Source organism: Lissotriton helveticus, chromosome 3_1, assembly GCF_964261635.1.
Source record: "Lissotriton helveticus chromosome 3_1, aLisHel1.1, whole genome shotgun sequence".
Taxonomy (NCBI): Eukaryota; Metazoa; Chordata; class Amphibia; order Caudata; family Salamandridae; genus Lissotriton; species Lissotriton helveticus.
The window spans coordinates 1,794,351,122-1,794,369,891 of NC_136061.1; the positions used below are offsets into that span (position 1 = coordinate 1,794,351,122).

Here is an 18,770-nt window from a genome sequence, read left to right on the forward strand (position 1 = left end):
TTCAATACATGAGTATCTGGCATCATTGTGTTTCACCGCTCAAATATGTTCATTAATTAGTTCCTTTAGAGCTCTGATGGTACCGCCCACATGTATGCATTTGCAAGTGCATTCCAAAATATATAGAACATACTTTGTATTGCAGTTTATACCATATCTAATGTTATAGGACCTGCCATCGGCACCCCAGAAAAGCTTTCTCTTGTCTGCCCATCTACACACACCACAGATACCAAACTTATTAAAGCCCACAGCATGTTGGGTTAACCAAGTGGAAGTCTTTTTGGACGCAGGATAACTTGGGACTTAATATTGATCTCAGTGTTGTACCCAGTCTTTAGATGGTACTAGGTGTTTTAGTCGTTTATTCATCCAGGGTCTTATCAGACCCTAGGATGTGCCAGTGTGTTTATACTTTTTCTCAATACCTTGGATGTTTCATTAAAGTTTGCAATCACTCTGGTTCTTTGCATCTCCTTATTATGGATTAGCTTGTCTTTTAAGGTATCTGATCTTTGTGTTTTAATGATCATATTCTCTGCATTTGTAATCACGTCTATTGTAACCCCCTGGCCATGAAACGTGTTCTCAGATTTCCCATGCATGTAAAAAAAATACAGGTCATCACTACAGTTCCTCCTTGTCCTGACCAGTTCGCCAAAGGTTATCGCCTGAATCTGGTGTCTAGGCTGTGCACAATATCTAGTCGTTCTTACTAAATAATTCCACATCCAAAAATACAATATTTGTTGTGCTGTATTGGTATGTAAAGTTAATTCCCATATCATTGCTGTTCAGGTATTTGCAGAATAATTCTAAGTTCGCCAAAGCCTCTGACCATATCATTATGCAGTCATCAATAAATCTGCCAGAGTAGATGATAGAATCACACCATGTAGCCCCTCTTGGGCACCAGATTCCCTCACCCTCTAGCCAGCCCAAGAAGAGAGTGGAGTAGGATGGTGAAAATCTCAAGCCTATAACCACTCCTTATTTTTGTCTGTACCATTCTTTCCCACAAAGAAATACATTGTTGGAGAAAATAAGATCTATCATAGACATCAACATTTCTGTATGTTCCTATTATGTTGCTGGTCTAGTATTTAGGAAACGTTTAACAGCTTGTTTCCATAAGTCAGTTCTCATGCTCGTTTATAGGGCTGTCACATCAAGTGTGGCCAAAATCATTCCCTCTTCCCAAGTTACATCGGATAGTATGCTCAAAATATGTTTGGTGTCTCTTATGTATGAAGATAGATTCCTTACTCGCAGCTGTAAGAATATGTCTACATACTGTGACAACCTCTGTTGGCCCCCATATACTTGATATGATTGGCCTACTTGGTGGGAAGGACCTCTTATGGATTTTTGGTAGTGCATAAATACATGGAAATCTGGGATTTACCACTCACAAATATAACTATTCATCATGATCAATGGGACATCTGTTATACCAAGTTTTGAGATGACTATTAATAAGGTTCATTAGTGACCCAATGGGATAACCACTTAATTTCTCATAACACATAGTATTGGATAATTGATCCAATATTTCTTGATTGTACTCCATGGAATTCATAACAACTATGTTGCCCCCTTTGTCCGCCTCTCTTATGATAAGTGTTATCCCCTATTAACTGTTCAATGGCCTGTCGTTCTTGCTTAGTCAGGATATCAAGTCTTTTCCATTTGTCTGTCATTATATTTATTCAAATCCCTTAGAACCAATCTATAGAATATATCTATGGAATTAACGCTAGGTAAAATCGGGGTCATCTTAATTTATTCTTTAGTCCATTGGAAATGGTCAAGTGTGTGTTAACATTAAGCTCTTCTAATAACCTTTCTGTATTCATAAGATCATGTTCAGCCTCCGTGACAGATAACAATAACTCTGTATCATATATATCTTGTACGGTTAGTGTGTTGGGAATAGAATCCACAGTTTTATTCATGATAACTTTATCTGTAACAGGATGCAATTGAAAAATTTCTTCAATTTAAAATTTTCCACATTTGTATAGGTCCACTTTGGATCTACAAATATCACCCTCCTCACTGGTGCAGAAACCCAACTCCTTTGTAACAATTTTATCAGATAGATTGATCACGTCAAGGCCCTGATCCCGGGTCTCTAGTTCCCTTTGTCCCATGACCTCAGTTTCATCCCTCTCCTGGAACTTCCTCTCTTTCCCCTCTGAGTCTTTTTATTGTATTTACCATGCGTTTTAATTGTTCCCCGTTTCCTGTCTTTATCCTGCGAACCTCTTCTAAAAAAGACGATTTCCTGTAACTGTTTGGGCTGCTTTATCTGACCCAGTGTCTGCTTTGCTTTCACTAGACAGAACAGTACTCAATGATGTGGAACTCTTACTCAATGAGGTAATGTTATGTCTATTGCTTCCTCGATCTCTAGTGTCTGTAGTAATCATTTGGTCATATTTTCCACTAAACATACAAATTCTACCTTGTATATAGTCTAGTTCACCCCTCTTGAGTTTGCATGCCTATCTTTGTTTGATCTCCTCCTGGTGTTTCTGAATGATGTTATTAAGGATTGCATAGTTCTATGTAGCTTGTCAGATTCAAGTCTCTAATTTTCAATTCTAATGTCTCTATTTCAGCCTGCAACTTCCTCATTCTACGGCCTGCATTCTCCATAAAAATTTCCATTAGTCCATTGGAATTGGATGATAATTCTTTTTCCCAGATAAGAGATCCTCATCAAGGTCATCGTATGTGGGAAGAGTTTGTGACCTTAAACCCCTTGGAATTCTGTTGTTTTATATATTGTTTTAGTGTTGCACCATTCCACCACTTCGAATTCTCATTATTTTTTAGCTTTCCAGTCTTATAAACGTCTCAGAGTCCCTCGATACAATGCGGGTTTCTTGAGACACATGATTTTGTAAATTGGTCACTATATGTGTTATACATGGCAATATGTAACCATTTGAGTGTGTGACAATACTATATACTACCATGACCATAAATGGTATTTAATAATGATGTTCACAGGAAACTGGATAAATATACTGTTAACAAATGTTTGGGTTGCCACAAAGTTAAAACTTGGAATATATAAATGCGGTGCATCATACACTACAGATATTGCTTATGTTATTTTCCTGCCCAGGTGACGTTGTGTGGAACACCCTAGACAACGAAACACTTGTTGGCTGGCTCTGCAAATAAGGAAGTCATGGGGAACACCCTAGAAGATGAAACCTGTGTAGGCTGGCTGGGCAAATCAAAAGAAAGAAAATTAAAGACGAAGAAAAATACAAGAAATTTGTGCCATACTGACTGATTTTACTGAATAGGTTTAAGTGCGCCCTCGGGAAACTTGTTATTGATCAAGAGCATCCAATTCAAGGCATTCATCTTTGCCTTTAATCAGAAACGCTTTTTTTTAATCTTAGGAGGAGAACTACTGCCAAATTAGATCACGGAGATCTAATAACATCAAACTGTTTCAACTGGCCCACATTCATTAGGTCGGAAAAGGGGGCAGAACTTTTGTTTTTCCTGACTTCCAAATTGGGGCATGCTCTCTCTCTCAGTTTGTGGTGCAGCCCCTCTGAATCAGTCTTCAAAAAGAACCTTACAACTCTGCGTTTTGATTCTTGTTTAGAGGGCATCTAAGCCTTTTTGCTATTAGGTTTTCCTTTTCCTGACCTTTCTGATAGCATCGGGACGCCACTACAGAGGCAACTGTTCGCTCTACAAGTGGCCTGCATTGTATTGTATTATACTGTACTAGTGAGTCGGAAGGAAGCTGACCGCAAATGTATAAAGGGTCAGATGAGGAGGCCATATATATTTTTTTCTCAACCCATGGTGTTAGAACCCTAGCTCTGACGGGGTCTTTAAAAATGTTGGGGGTGTGACGCAGCATGCCCTTGAGCACTGGAAGATACTGGGAAGGAGGTAGCTCTACTAATCAAATCTTGGAAGGATTTAGAGTCACCATGAACGGGCAGCGTAAAGGTCTGAGTCTGTGTCCCCTAGTGGGCCTGCATCGTAGGAGTTCCTGAGAAAAAGTATCAAACGTGTCTAACCCTCCCATCATGTCTACCCGTGTCAGAATGTGGAGACCCTTGAGGTGTAATGTGAAGGGGGGTCCCCTACAGAAGGAGGCGGGGAGTGTGAAGGCAAAGATAGGGGAATGGGTGGTGGTAATGGAAAAGGTAAGGGGCTAGTGGCCTTATCTGACTGACTGTAAGGTTTTGCAGGAACCGGAGTGTCCAACACTTCCTAGGGGGATAGCTGGCGTTTAAAGGATGGAGCAGCAAGTCCTGAAGGACGGACAAGGATGCGGCTTATGTGAGGGTGGATTATCAGCTGTTTTTACTTTGAATCAAGCTCTTCCTGGAGCTTATGGGCTCGACTGGTTTGCTAGTGTATTAGAAGTCGACACCGTAGTCTTCAATTCTGAAATTGTTTTTTGTGTCGGCACTGATAATCTGCTCAGTGCCGAGGTAGAAGATGTTGGTGCAGAGGGTTGACTCAGTGCTGGGGTGGTTGGAGACAAGGTTATCGGTCTGTAAGGTTTCTTCGGCGCCGAGCCATAGCTGGGCTGGGCTGGGCTTCTGAAGCAGTTACTCGGTGCAGACCATGGTAATGATGTTCCAGAGGGGCTACATGCTTCTTGGCAGAAGGCTGCTCGAAATAGAGCCGAGAAGGAAGGGGTGCCATACTCATGGACTGTTGTGTACGTAGAAGGTCCTCTATATTGACGGAGACCTGAGCTGCCTTCAAGGGAGAAATCCTCTTCATCTGCAGAAGATGGCTTCAGCTTCATCTGCAGAAGATGGCTTCAGCTTCATCTGCAGAAGATGGCTTCAGCTTCATCTGCACCTCACGGTACTCTTTTCGGTTCAAATGGTATCTTCCCCCTGTTGGTTTTGTACTTAAATCACATTTCTCTTTCTTCCTCTGCGGTCAATGTTCAAAAACGTCCAGGGACACGTGTTTGTATTGACCGCGGCCTCTCCTGGGTCTTGCCTGTTGGGGCCTACTTGAGTTTCTTTTGCGTCTCTCTACCATACCTCGACTGTGATGGATGGACGCTTATCGCTATTTTCCTCCTAGCCATGCGAAACACCCTCGATCAACATCAGGACTGTATTTGTGTCAGTCGCAGGAACACAACAAGGCCGACTGCGAGGCCTGCCTCTCCTGCTGCTGTAAAAAGTGTGATTGCGACAGTCGTGCCCATTGACTCGAGATGTCTCGGAAAAGCGTAGAAAATCTGCCAGACCTTTTTCTTACCGGTGATGTCGAGGAGGAACAACACCCACGGCCATACAGTCCAGACAGCAGAAAGAAAACAATCTAACATTGGAGTCGACGTCCATGTGCAACTTGAAGCTTTGTGATGACAAAGATTTATTCTTTTTGAATGGTAGTGTAAAGAGTTAACAACTAAGCTATGAAATGTATGCTTTTAATTGACATTGTATTTACATAGCACTTTCTATACCATAGGAGATGCTGAAGGGACAGGTTTGAAAAAAATAGCATTAGGTACAGTCAGGGTATTACTAAAAATCGATATTTTGGAAGCACCATTTTATTGTAAAACTTTTTGCGCATTTTGAAAGCAGTCGATCTTATTCTGTGTGTAATGCAAGTATAATATAATAACTTACATGTCCACAGTGCTTTCTGCCACAGGCTGTGACCTTATAGCACTAAAAATACACAAGGCACTATTCTCCACTGCACCAACCAAGTCTTCATTCTGTGGCTCTCTGGTTACACACAGACCTCTACAGTGAATTAACTAACAGAGGTTTTATACTGTACTTTAGTGCATTTCCCACGGAGTAACACGTTTTTATATTGATTTATTTTTCATTTAAGCTGTGTATATATATGTGTGTATATATATATATATATATATATATATACATATACACAGATATACACCTGATGGTGAAAGACCTAAAAAACATACAGAATATCTTGTTTTTAGCCACACCTTTGACTCTGCCCCATGTGCAGACTCTGAAGGCCCTCCAGCCCCCCTTCCCCAAACATGACTGATGTCAACAACAGCCACAAACTAATATACCCAGGAGTCAGTTTTTGCTAAAACAGAAGCATCTGTTTTCATAATGTTAAAAATAAAAAACTTTTTTAGAAAAACAGTATGAAAGAAGATTAAGGGACCACTTCCTCCCTAGGAATTAAGGAAAGCCTCCTACTGGAACCTTACAGTTTATCAATAATGACTGTAAATGGCATGTTTAAATTATGATGAATGATGTTCAAAAACCTCCAGTTCCATGCAGCTGTAAAAGACAAGCCATCAGCATACCATACAATATAGTATGGTTCTGCACGGATGCCTTGTTTAACTTGCAGCCCATGCATTACTGCTATTATACTCAGAACCACTGGAAATATGCCATTGTGTGGCCGCTGCGATTTTAGCATAATTATAGAGTTGCTGCGTTTGCCACTTACTCCATCATCTGCAGCATAATCTGCTGATTTTAACACAAAAAAAATCAAATGTTACTAAAAAGCAGCGATACGTGTAGCTACCCTATAGAAGGCCCTTTGCAAAGCTGGACTGGTCACCTTTTCATTGTTTATTGCTATATTTGGGTGTTACATTGGTACTAATGAGGTGCATCCACAGATTAACCATCTCTCTAGGGAAAATAGGCCCACCATTACATTAGTTCAGAAAGGTATTACTACCCCTGACGAGGCGCCAAAGCGCTTTTTCAGTGAGTAGCACGCTACTCCGAGGCCCATAGAGGATTAGTGTTGAATTAGTATAGTGAAACATGCAAGTAAACTTCAAGTGGTGGATAGTTTAGTCAGTTATTTGGATTCGGAAAGATAGCAGGAGGATAGAAGAGGAAAAAAAAGGTTTGTATTTATATAGCGCTCGTTACCCCTGATGGGGTGTTGAAGCATGCTACTCCAGGAACCCACAAAGGATTAGTGCTGAATTAGTATGGTGAAATATGAAAGTAATTTGAGTGGTGGATATTAGTCACTTATTTGGAGAGAGAAGGGTAGCGGAGGGATAAAAGGGAAGAATGGTTTGCATTCATGTAGCACCGGTTACCCCTGATGGGCGCTGAAGCGCTTTTCTGGTGAGTAGGACACTACTGTGGAACCCATAAAACCCATAAAGGATTAGTGTTGAAAATTAGTATAGTAAGGTTTGAAGTAATTTGAGCGGTATATGTTATTCAGTTATTTGGATAGAGAAGGGTAGGTTGCGCAATAGAAGAGGGAAAGAGGTTTGTATTTATATAGCGCTTGCTACCCCTTGATGGGGTTTTGAAGCGCTTCATTGGCGAGTAGCACGCTACTCTGGAACCCATAAAGTATTAGTGGTGAATTAGTATAGTGAAATATGGAAATTGAGACGTGAACAGGTTAGTCTGTTATTTTGATTGAAAAGAATAGTGGAGGGACAGAAGAGTGAGTTTATTATTATTATTCTTTTTTAGGTCATAGCTGTAGGAGGAGGCTTTTGGATGAGTAAAAAGGGGTTTTGAGGGGAAAGAATCAGGGGGAAGAGTTTATAAAAGATTGTTTTTGGGGATCGGTATAGTAAAAAGAGGTGTCAGATGATGCAAGGAGGGGTAGAGTAGGAGAGAGTCTAGAAAGGGTTATTTTGGGGAACATAGTAGTGGTATGGGGTTTGGGATAAATGAGAGAGTGGATGTAGAGGATATATTGATAGATGTACAGGGTGAGAGATAGGGTAGTGCATTGGAAAGAGTAGTAGATGAGTCAGAAGGTTGGGCCAGAGGATATATTGAGAGAAGTATAGGCTGAGAAATAGGGTAGTGCATTGAAATGCTAAATTAGAAGAAAGTGATAAATATATAGATCCATAAGTACATTGAAAGTATATAGATGCATAGAGGAGGTAAGTATATATAGATTAAAGATATTGATAGAGGTACAGGATGAGAAATAGGGTAGTGCATTGGATATGCTTTTTCAGGAGAAAGGTGTTATCATTCAAATAAGTTTTTTTCAAATTATGTTTTGTTTGTGAAATCTAAAGTAATATCGAGCATTTTTAGGTAATTATTTTTGGAGACTTTATGTCTGAACGGTGAGCCTATAACACCGAATCACAGCCACCCACAAACTTTGGTTTCTTAAACACTAAGTAATATTATTTCCCCACCGTAAAAATAATTTGCCGTGGGGGTTGGGGGTGGTCATGGGTGTCGATGAGGAGTACTGGGTTCTAGAAATTTTTCAGGAGGTGGTCCTCGAGCCTAAGAAATGTTGACGGGGTCTCTGTATCGAAAAGTTTGAAGACCTCCGGCATAAGGAGATGGAGAAATCAGCAAGCACACCCAGAGATGATTAGAGCGCAAAAGCATCTCAGGACAAACTCAGGAGAAATCTACAGTTGCACCCGGAAATGAATAGGGCTCACTGTCGATTTCAGTCACCACACTATTAGGCGCCTCACTGCACAAGCAACTAACATGGTAAAGTACCAAGACGTTGAGGTTAACCTCAGATGTAGCATCTCATCTTAAAGAATTCGAAAGAATGCAGAAAATGTGTCTGCAGCACAAAGAGGTGATGACAAAGAAACCTGTTCAGTCTTTATTGAGGCCACAAGACATCTTTGGTCTGAAAAGCAGATGCATCCTTGATGCTATTTCACCATATGTGAAAAGCACACAAAGTGGGAAAGTGTTTCTGAATGTCGAGGCAGAGAGTGTTAAGAAACCACTTAGGGTGTTGGTACTTTCAATAGGAGTTGGGTGAGGCAGTCCATGGAGAAGGACTATTGCATCTCGTAGTTCAGATCTGAAGTAGTCATGTAGAATTGTCACTCCCATGACCTCTCAAGTAGAATCCAGGGCCCGAATAGGTCTCTCTGGCTGGGACAATGCTAGAGAGTTTAACCATGGCTCAGCTCATCTCTTCTTCGATGGGCTGTGTTTGAACATCCACCTTCTTAGGAGCAATATAGGAGCCCATTCCGGCAGCTCGTTCAGCCTCTGCCTGTGTGTATGGCTCCTCCCTCAGTTTCTTCAATCTGAAACCACAAGGAGAAAAAACTGTTAAGTTAAAACCCCTACTACCACATACTAACCTCTGCAATTTAACTCAAAAGAGGGTAGCACCACTCCCATCACAGGCTGACCCCTTCTGAAAAGGACTTGAGCTGCATGACTCACATCGGAAACCGACCCGTTCCGCCACATTGCAACACTCACCAAGTCCTATCACGTATTGCCCACTGCCAACCAACTTGCAAAGAAGATGGCTTATTCCTACCACACAGCATCTGCCGCTGCCAAAAACAACTCACTAGTAGTCTCTCTTTGCTAGTAACACAGGGTGGCCTTTGTTAACTAACCACATCACTCATATCATTCACTGACTTCTGCTACCGAACTCAACAAGAGATGTAAACCCTCCACTGTCAATCCAACTCTAAGAGGAGTACAACAGAACTTCTATCTTTCCAGAGATGATCATTTACTCCAATAATGTTTTTTTTTACCTTTTCTTATGGACTTTTGTCTTGAAGTGGTCTTTCATGCTCTTAAAATCCACAAAGTATCTCCTAGAAAAAGAGGAAAAACAGAGTATCCACATTAACATAGATGGTAGAGGTGTAAGAAAATCAAGACAGATGTGTGCACTTGGGCCCAGAAGATCCAAAAATCTCAGCTACAGATGTGTTCTTCTGGGCCCCAGTGTAGCTCTGTGTTCCAGAGATAGATGTGCACTCATAACACACATGCACGTACCTGACAGACAGACAGAAGCTAGGAGCCATTAAGAGTGTGATTACATACAATCAAATCCCAATTATGGTTAACCTAAAAGGTTTGACAGAGCCATCTACTCCCCTTTTTTTTTTTTAGAAAAACCTGACACAGGGGCTCTATCTTCCTTAAATAGACACATATAGGTAGCTTCGTCTGTCATTGCTTGAGTGGAACATTGACACAGGGTCAAACAGTTCGGTCGCTTCATTAAGACTTTCTCCTCAATGGAATACAAAATCTCCTGTTTGATTCCTCGAATCTAGTAACTTCCTCCTATGGCTTGGTACTGGAGCAAATCTAACCATGTTTTAGGTCTCACCTAGAGAAAGAGCTTCAGCAGTTTGTTGGCCACACAATTAGAGTATCTAAAATAGACTTCCAGTAGGATTTCAGTCAGCCCCTTGCTCAGGATTCGATGGCTTCCTCATCCATAATAGGTACCTGCTTCTGGCTTTCCTCCTAATTCTTGTGTTTGTCCTGCTGAATGAGATTTTGACCTCTGTGTTTTTGACCTGATGATGTGATCCTTCTACTGCCAATGTTAGGACCTTGTATTGTAGTGCATAAGGGACTACTTTCTCTCCCTCTGATTTTAGGTCTTGCCTAGGCAGCACATGTGCCGTCTCTTAGAGACATGCTGTATCTACAATATGGGCTTCAAGCACTGCTCATCTTTTTCGCTCATCCCTCTCACTGTCTTTTGTTTGGTGAACATCTCTTCATTTGCCGAGCTTGATCTTTCCTCGCAGTAGCCGCACTATCTTGTTTACTTTAGGTGCTCTGTTAATATTTTAATTCAGTCTTTCCCCACTTGTTTGTCCTCTGCTACTGCTTTCCCCTCCCACCCACCATTTATCTGTGTGCGGTCTTCTTCGCCCCACCCAATACTTGCTTGTTTAGCTATGTTACTCTTTTTAAACACATATACAGTCAGTTTCCGGTGAACTGCCCACAGGCCTCCAGAGTCTTTTGAGTATCCCGCCCACGTGTCAAGGATCCCTATCAAAAGGTGAATGGGGAGGGCGTTGCATCACCAAGATATTATTTCTTCAAACTTTTGCTTGGATGAGCCGCTTCCATTGTGGTATACAGCGCGTTGCTTATGTTAACATTTTGGAGATGGAAGCCGAGAAGTAAAGCACAAGCTCATATATTGAGGATAATGCCCTCCCCACTTAGCTATTGCCATTGTCCAGTCTTACAAATTCCTGGCATTTCTGAGCTTCAGAAAGATGGACCAAGACCGAAGGTGAAGACTACTTGTAACTGTACACCATCCCCTCTGTTTATATTGTTTATAGTAGTGCTGCAGCAAGCCATGCACTGGGCCTGGAGCTTCACAAGCTGTTCTTTCTCTGGGCAGATGCCCCATCCACCCTGTCCATCCAAGTACTGTTGTACTCCAGCAACTTCCATTCCCTGTGCACAGGTGCACATCCACACAACCGCACCCGATATCACCCCCTTCCAAACCATGCAGACGGCAGTTCACCTGCTCTCTACCCTGCACAAACTAGACCATTATGCCCCTACCTCTCTAAAACACAGCCCCAGCCATGTGCACTGCTCCCCATCGTTCGCTCTACACACGCACCTATTTTCACTCCCTATGAAGCACAACCTTCCTCAGCATCCCCACCGTGCCCCAGTTGTCTTTTTTCCCATACACAGTCCACCCACTGTTTCGCTTCACTCTGTACCTCTTTTTACACTGCTCAAACTCAATCTCCATACACCCTACTTGTTTTAAAGTACAGTGTACCAATTACAGGCAAATATTTTTGCCCCTTTTGGTTCCCACATTCATGGAGACCTGTTTCTGTTTCTAAAATATCCGTTTCTTGAGGTAATTTTTCTGGCGAGAATGACACGAGTCATTAAAAGAGGTTGCGAGAAGGGTTCAAAACTAGGCCTGGGCGGTAAATTCTGCTCCGTTTGCGGAATTTGGGTAATTACGTGTTCCTCGGAGAACGCGAAATTGCCCAAAATTCTGCATTGCGCGACTTCGCATAATTTTTTTGCTTGTACGCGCTCTCAAAATGCGCGTTCACGAGTTCGCGCGTTCCCCCCCGAGTACGCAAACAGCAATTGCCAACAGGAAAAAAGCATCACGAACAAGCAATTCCGTGTGTTTGCGGAATGTCTGCATGTTCGTAGAATTTCTGCATGTTCACGGAGATTTTGTGCCATTTAGCGGAGATTTGTGTAACGCGATTACGCAAAGTCCGCCCACCCCTATTCAAAACTCAAGACCACTTATAAGTTATTTTTCTGAAAACTGCAGAGGACTAGTCTTTTCCCAGGGGCGCACACACACACATGGTCAAGAGCTGACTTGGGAGACACTCTAGGGTTCACCAACTAGCTTATGAAGACGCGGAGTGTACTGATCCAGAACAAAATAAATGTTGACCTCGTGCAGTGACATTTTGTACCAACATTTGCCCTGTCAGAGCCATATGTATAAAAAACATGTTTCGGTTGGTAGGTAGAAATGTTATGTTTATTGAAAAGTTTTTGCAGCTTGATTCTTGGATTCTGTGGGTGCACTTCACCGGTCTGTCCCTTTGCCTCAAAAAATGGTTCCTGCTTGATGAAATTCCCTTTATGGGTTTGTGGACATGTGTCAAGTGATCACAGTAAATTCTACTGATGTTAGCTGTTGTGCGGCTCCCAACCCCACTCTCCATCGTCTTCCTGACCACTCCCTCCCCCGCTCTCCATCATCTTGCGGACTTATCCTGCCCCTACCCCCACTTCATCCATACCTTGCTGACCCCTTCCAGCCTCCCCCTGCTGTTCCTTGTTTTGTTTGATGTTCTCCAATTGCACTGCGCATGCTTGTTTATTATTTAGTTCATGCTGTACAGCAGGGCCAATAGTTTGCAAAGTGCTACTGACTTTGTCAATAATTTTTTTACTAGCGTCCCAAGTAAAGTGCTCACCACACTTCAGTGTGCATAGAATGGGGCGGCCCTGCCTATGCTTTCGCTGACCTTCTGTCCCTTATCACACCCCTCCCTGAAATCTGCCACTCAAAACAAACTTGCCACCATCCCAGCCTGACTCAAGGACCACGGAGGCAGATTCTGTTGTTCTTCCGGCTCTAGTCACTTTGGAACACCTAACTACCTGCACATCAGAGACCTGCCCTCCCTGCCTCTTTTCCCCCTCACAATCAACCCCAGTCAGAGCGCCTCACAGCCAAACATGCTTTATTTAATCACTCTACAGGGTGCATCTTTTCGCTACCCCCACCTCAGAGACGTGCAAGCACTTCTCCTTTCATTCCTTTTTATTTTTTGCATTTTTATATAGCGCGAATGAAGGTATCAAAACGCTTTACATGAGCACACGTTCCATTACAGACATTTGCCCAATGGGGGGATAATGTGCTGTATGGCTAAACACTTATAAGGTCCCAAAGGTGAGACCTATCGGCTATGCCAATGATGGTTTTCATCCTATGCTCCTCCTTTCTTGTTCCCTCATTGTCCTAGAGATCCTGCAGAAATTCTGTTGATTCTTTTACTTTTGCCTTAGACCTGTCCCGCTCATGTTGATTTTCCAGGACACCCCAGCAAAGGTGCTGTTTTAGTTCAGGAGCCATGGTGATGAACCAATTAATTATTTTGAGAAATACAACCGAGGAGTTGTACCATGCAGGCCAGCCAGCTTCCCAACTGACAAAGCATTTCCATAAGACATGTAGCCCAGCAGGTTTTCAGTGTTCTTTATAATTACATCATCGTTTTCCCTCAATTTACTTTAAAAATCAACAAAACTATAAAATAATTTAAACAGCATAAACAGTTACACATGAAACGTAATACTAATCGTGGAGCACAGAAGTAGTTCCCTGAAAATCAATAACATCAAGGTCATGCACATACATTAGTTTTGGTATCCCAACTTGTCCCATGTCCCAGTTGTATCTACGCCATGCAGCGGTCTGACACTCCTGCAATTAAAATGGCGTCTTTCAATGAAGGATTGCTTCCCACCCATAATCTCTCTTGCATTTCTTCCTCGAACATTGGACAACTCGTTAGTCATTTATGGACTCATCAATCATTTCCCAATCACCTTATGTATGTGCTTGGATACCCTCACGGGTGATTAGCCGAGCTCTACAGATCCCAATTGATTGATTGATTATGGCAAGCTCCCACAATCTGGCTACAAATTAATCTACTGACTTGTTTGGACACTGTAGTTGGGTGTACAACATGTGGTATCATAGCAGGGTTAACTGACTTCACACATCTTGCCTCAAATCTTTACTTTTTAACATCAGCTGTGACCACTACTCATATGTACAGGAACACATTTAAAGGCATGCTTGCCCAACGTGCTTCATAACAATGCTTTTTTTCTACTCACTGAGAAGTTTCTACCATCTAAGGCTTCTACATAATTTTCAATAATCTCTACCCATTCTTCCTACTCAATAGAGTTGTACCGGACAGCAAAAAAATACATTGTGTAACAATAATTACTTAATAACTATCCACAGCCACTACAGTTCAGTTCATACAATGTGAGTGTTTAATGAACCTTGCTCTAAAATGCTCGTGGTTCACAAAAGATAAAATCAATTGAGTCTTTACATATAAAACAAATTCAGTCAACATGTTCATTAAAGTCACGTACTACCGCAAAATAAACCTTCTCAATTCATTACGTTTCAGAATAAAATGTTATATTACATATAAAACCGTCTCCCAATCTTGTGGCTATATGTACTTCTGATTTTGTCTTTCATGAAGTCTATGGTCCTTGGTAAACAAATGGTCTATTTCCGTAACCACACATTGAAATATAGCCTGTATAAAAACACACTTCTGCCCAAACGTGGGTTTAAATAGGGGGCAGGGTACAGCAGGGTGATAGCACAAATGTGTCATAGGGCTGACGAAGGGATGGAGGCCTTGGCCTCCCCTAAAGAGATCGTTATTTCCTCCAGACTCAGATTGGTACAACTGAAAATACTCCATAGAGTCTACCTCACTGGGCCTGCGCTAGTGGCCATGGGTTATAGGACTGATCCAGGGTGCTTGCGGAGATGTGGGCAGGAGGGCACCTCCGCACACATTATCTGGGAATGCGTACAAATGCAGAACTATTAGTTGGGGTTGATTAGGGGTATGGAAGAGGTCAGGGCTGTCACAATCGAACCCAATATAAAGCTGTGCCTCTTGAATATATGGGGTCCACAGATCTAAGCAGCAGAGAGAAACTGTGGGTGATGTTTGGGACTATGATCGCAAAGCGGAACATTGCCAAAAGATGGGGTGCCCAAGAGTTACCAACTATTGTAGAGTCAAGAGGGTGTCCTAAAAAGTGGTCGCAGGTATGGGGAAAGTGGAATGCTTACAGGGTGGTGGGGGGGTCTTTGTGAGCCTTCGAGGGTGGACCATGCCCTGGACCTCGGGGAAAGAGGGTAAATGCGATTCGGTGGGTCACTGCATGATAATGTACAAACCGTGGGTGGGGGTTGACTATTACGTTGCAGACATGCTCCATAATGACAATGATTGTGCGCTAACTTTAAGTGACAAGTTGTTATCAATAAAAAGATATTTAAAACAATTTGTTATAGTGCTAGTTGGACTGTACATGGCAAAGCTGATTAGTTTCAAGAATGTGCAGTTAGATCCACCTAGTCTCTGCCTGATGCAAACACTCTGGTGTTACTTTCACTTTTTCTGCCTCTGCATCACGGCGCCAGTGAACTGCGGCAATGTGTGCAGTGGAATCTGAGTGGTAAGATGGCAGCAGGTTGCAGTGCAAGAGCAGTCAGCAAGTGGAACACGCAGAAAAGTGCTGCACTGGAGAGGTGCTTGAAGCTCAACAGCTCACACTGATGAGATTGTTCTGAACCTGATAATGGGGAGCTTGTAATATGCCCAATGGGACCCAATGACTTAAAAATTCTAACCTTGGGAATTAGAGCCATAGCTGATTTGATTATACTTTCCTACAACCAATCCATGTGAGATAGAGTCTTGTGATCAGTTGCCCCTTTCTCACTCAGTTAATTCCTCTTCATATCTGTGGGATTACTTTTCCACCACCACCACGGTTATGTCTTGCTGAACTGCTTGTATCCGATTATCCCCAAATTGATGTGAAGTACTTCAGGAGCCATATGATGAAACGAGAAGGTTTGTTGGGAAACACAAGCCTGTGGTGATATCATGGAGGTCATTAAGCTTCCTAAGTGCCAAAGAAGCACCTCTACAAGGAGAATATTCACATAAAGCATGAAAGCCCACAGGATTCCAATTTTCTGCTAGAGCTGTTCTACAAGACCTCTGTGTCATGGTGCCTTGTCCTAAGTATAGCACATCTTCCTGATGGTGCCTTAAACCTTCATCCTATGTACAGCTTTATTATGCATTTTTTTTAATGCCCACGGCCGAATGTGTGTGCTTTTGGGCTCTACATAATTCTTCTAGATTCTGCAGCATTACAACTCTTAGGTTTGCTGAGGCTCCCCTCTCCAAAACTTGCATGTTCTGTGGCTCCATTACACCAGTGGCCATCTTGGTTGAGGAGGAACCACTTTATGACCAATTAGATTGCTAGCATCCTCCTGCTTGCTCAAGAACAAATGCCAAATTTGTGTTGTTGAAGCACCCGGACATGAATTTGTGAAGTTCAAGAAGTCTGATTCAACTCACTTTTAGGTGGAGTTGCTTCGTTTCTCTGGAGACAGAAACACTCCGAGTTCACACTTTGTGGTGAGAAACTGCACAACATCAAAAAGCAATTCTGGCAGACTACAAACCAGAAACAGCTATCCTTTGAGGGACTGACTCTACATGATAGGTCTCTTATTATCACAAACCCAAGAGATTTTTAAGAACGGCTCCACTACAGGACTCAAAGTTTTAAAAAAGTATTGACTTGTAAGAAGGTTTAATCTATTGGGATTTCACTGCTCTGGCTCAGGACTATTTTGAGGGAGTAACTGCTGATGGTCGAACACCACCAAAGACAGGAATGGCAAGGGCATTTTTAGGTCCAGTCCCCATCTGATCCTTCAGCTGGAGGCGAGTATACTGGGTTGGAGTACTAACCTGCAAGGATCCAATAAAGGTGGATACTGGCCTTTAATGTTGTTCATCATTCACAGGCCACGAGAAACCTATTCGCCCACTCGCTATGGTGAGTCAGATTTTATCAAGGGAAGCTATTTTTAGGGCCTACTTGCCCAGACTGACGAGAGAGCTCCTGACAAAGAACCAGTGTTCTGAAAGTGAATGAGCAATAATCATGCCTTTAAATCTTGTTTTAATCTTGTTTTAATCTTTTTATTATTTTTTTTTCATCCAACCAGTAGTTACATTCTTGAAACAGCACAATTGCTATACAGTAGCTTTACATATCATATGGGAGTACAACTTTTATCATATACATATCATTTATCACATAGCAGCTTCTGATATACGGTAGATGGCAACCTAGACTGCCAAAGCACCTATCCCCCACGTGGTTCTCTACATCACATCATATATATTTGTCTGAAGTGTATTTTCACTTATCACTTATGTATGTAAATAGTATGGTCATGTAGGTCAGACTGTGGTTTCGGGCTCCAATGTTGTCTGTAAATACTGGACAAATGGTTCCCAGAAATCTCTGGGCCTCGAGGTTTGTGGAATTTCTTCTGCATAAGTCTCTAACATTAAATTACAGTAGATCATGTCCGCTATCCAGTCTAAGTCTAGGGGGTCTCTTGCTCTCCCATCGGATAGCTATGCGTCTCTTAGCAAGTAATAATGTGACCTCTAGAAATGTCCTACGCCTAGCATATTTAAGTTTCCTAACTCCTAGTATACACACTAAGAGTGTTGGGAATCTGCTCCGATAACATCTCAGTGAGGGTATTAGTAATGTCTAGCCAGTATGACTAAAATTTAGGGCATGACCAAGACATATGCAAAAAAATCAGCACTTGGCGCATTACATCTCTGGCAGTGGTCTGTCTCCCCAAGTCCTATTTTGTGTAATTTAGCCGGCGTGTAGTATAGTTGATGGAGGAACTTGAAATGAATAATGCGCAAGCAGCAGTTTGACGTAAGGAGCGTGAGTTGTGTGCAGCTGTACTGCCAATCATGTCCGGCAATCGTCTCACCCAGTGCTATTTCCCACCGGTGTGCCGTCATATTAGGCTTCACAGCCTGTTCCTCTTGGGACGCGTTGTATAGGCGCGTCACCAGGTTCTTGCGTGTAGGTGTTGTTAACAGTATTTGTAGCGAGTTCAATTGCATGGGTTCTTCTAGGAATGTGGTATATAATGTCCTGATTGCAGTGCGTAGTCTTAAATATGCAAATTTCTTCAAGGGGGACTGATGTGCGCAAAGTAAGGGATCTGTCAAGTTAATGAATTCATTATGTGGGAACATAGTGCCCATAGTGGTCAGCCCCATCTCTACCAGCAAAGTGTACATTTTATTTTCCTGCATTACAGTGAGCCTGGGGTGTCTCGCCATGGGCAACGCCTGTGCATAAATCGGTTGCATATGTGCTCTGTGTGCCAGTGCATGCCACGCTCTAGAGGTACATTGAGCTGTTTGTATCTTATCTCGAGGTGTATACTTTATTAGGTCCGCTATAAGGGCAGACAGTGGCATGGGATGGACGCTATCCTTTTCCACCGCGATGTGCGAGATATGTGCGTGAGGTTTCGTCCAATAGTGTGCATGCTGAGCCTGCGCGCAGAGGAAATATAATTGGGAGGTCTGGCACCCCAAAGCCCCCTAAATGGTACGGTTGAGTAAATGTCTTCCCGCTAGTCCTGGCTTGCTTTCCTGCCCATGTCAGGCGTTGCAAAATAGAGCGTAGTCTGACAAAGAATGCCTTAGTTAGCCATATTGGTATATTCCAAAACAGGTATAGAAACCTAGGCAGTATGATCATTTTCTGTAGAGCTATCCTATCCGCCATGGAGAGAGGCATTTTAATCCATTTATC

General features: G+C 42.4%; 1 protein-coding gene across 3 annotated transcripts in view; it reads right to left on the reverse strand.

The window, feature by feature from the left end:
* Window positions 1-8,581: 8,581 nt before the first annotated feature.
* ZNF593 (zinc finger protein 593) overlaps window positions 8,582-18,770 on the reverse strand; it is a 67,754-nt gene continuing 57,565 nt past the window's right edge. For all 3 annotated transcript variants that reach the window (XM_078682678.1, XM_078682676.1, XM_078682677.1), the window contains exons 3-4: window positions 9,518-9,580; window positions 8,582-9,046 (exon numbers count right to left, since the gene is read on the reverse strand). In XM_078682678.1, coding sequence (XP_078538804.1) covers window positions 8,920-9,046; window positions 9,518-9,580 — 190 coding nt within the window. In that variant the 3' untranslated portion in view covers window positions 8,582-8,919. The remainder of the gene's footprint in view (window positions 9,047-9,517; window positions 9,581-18,770) is intronic.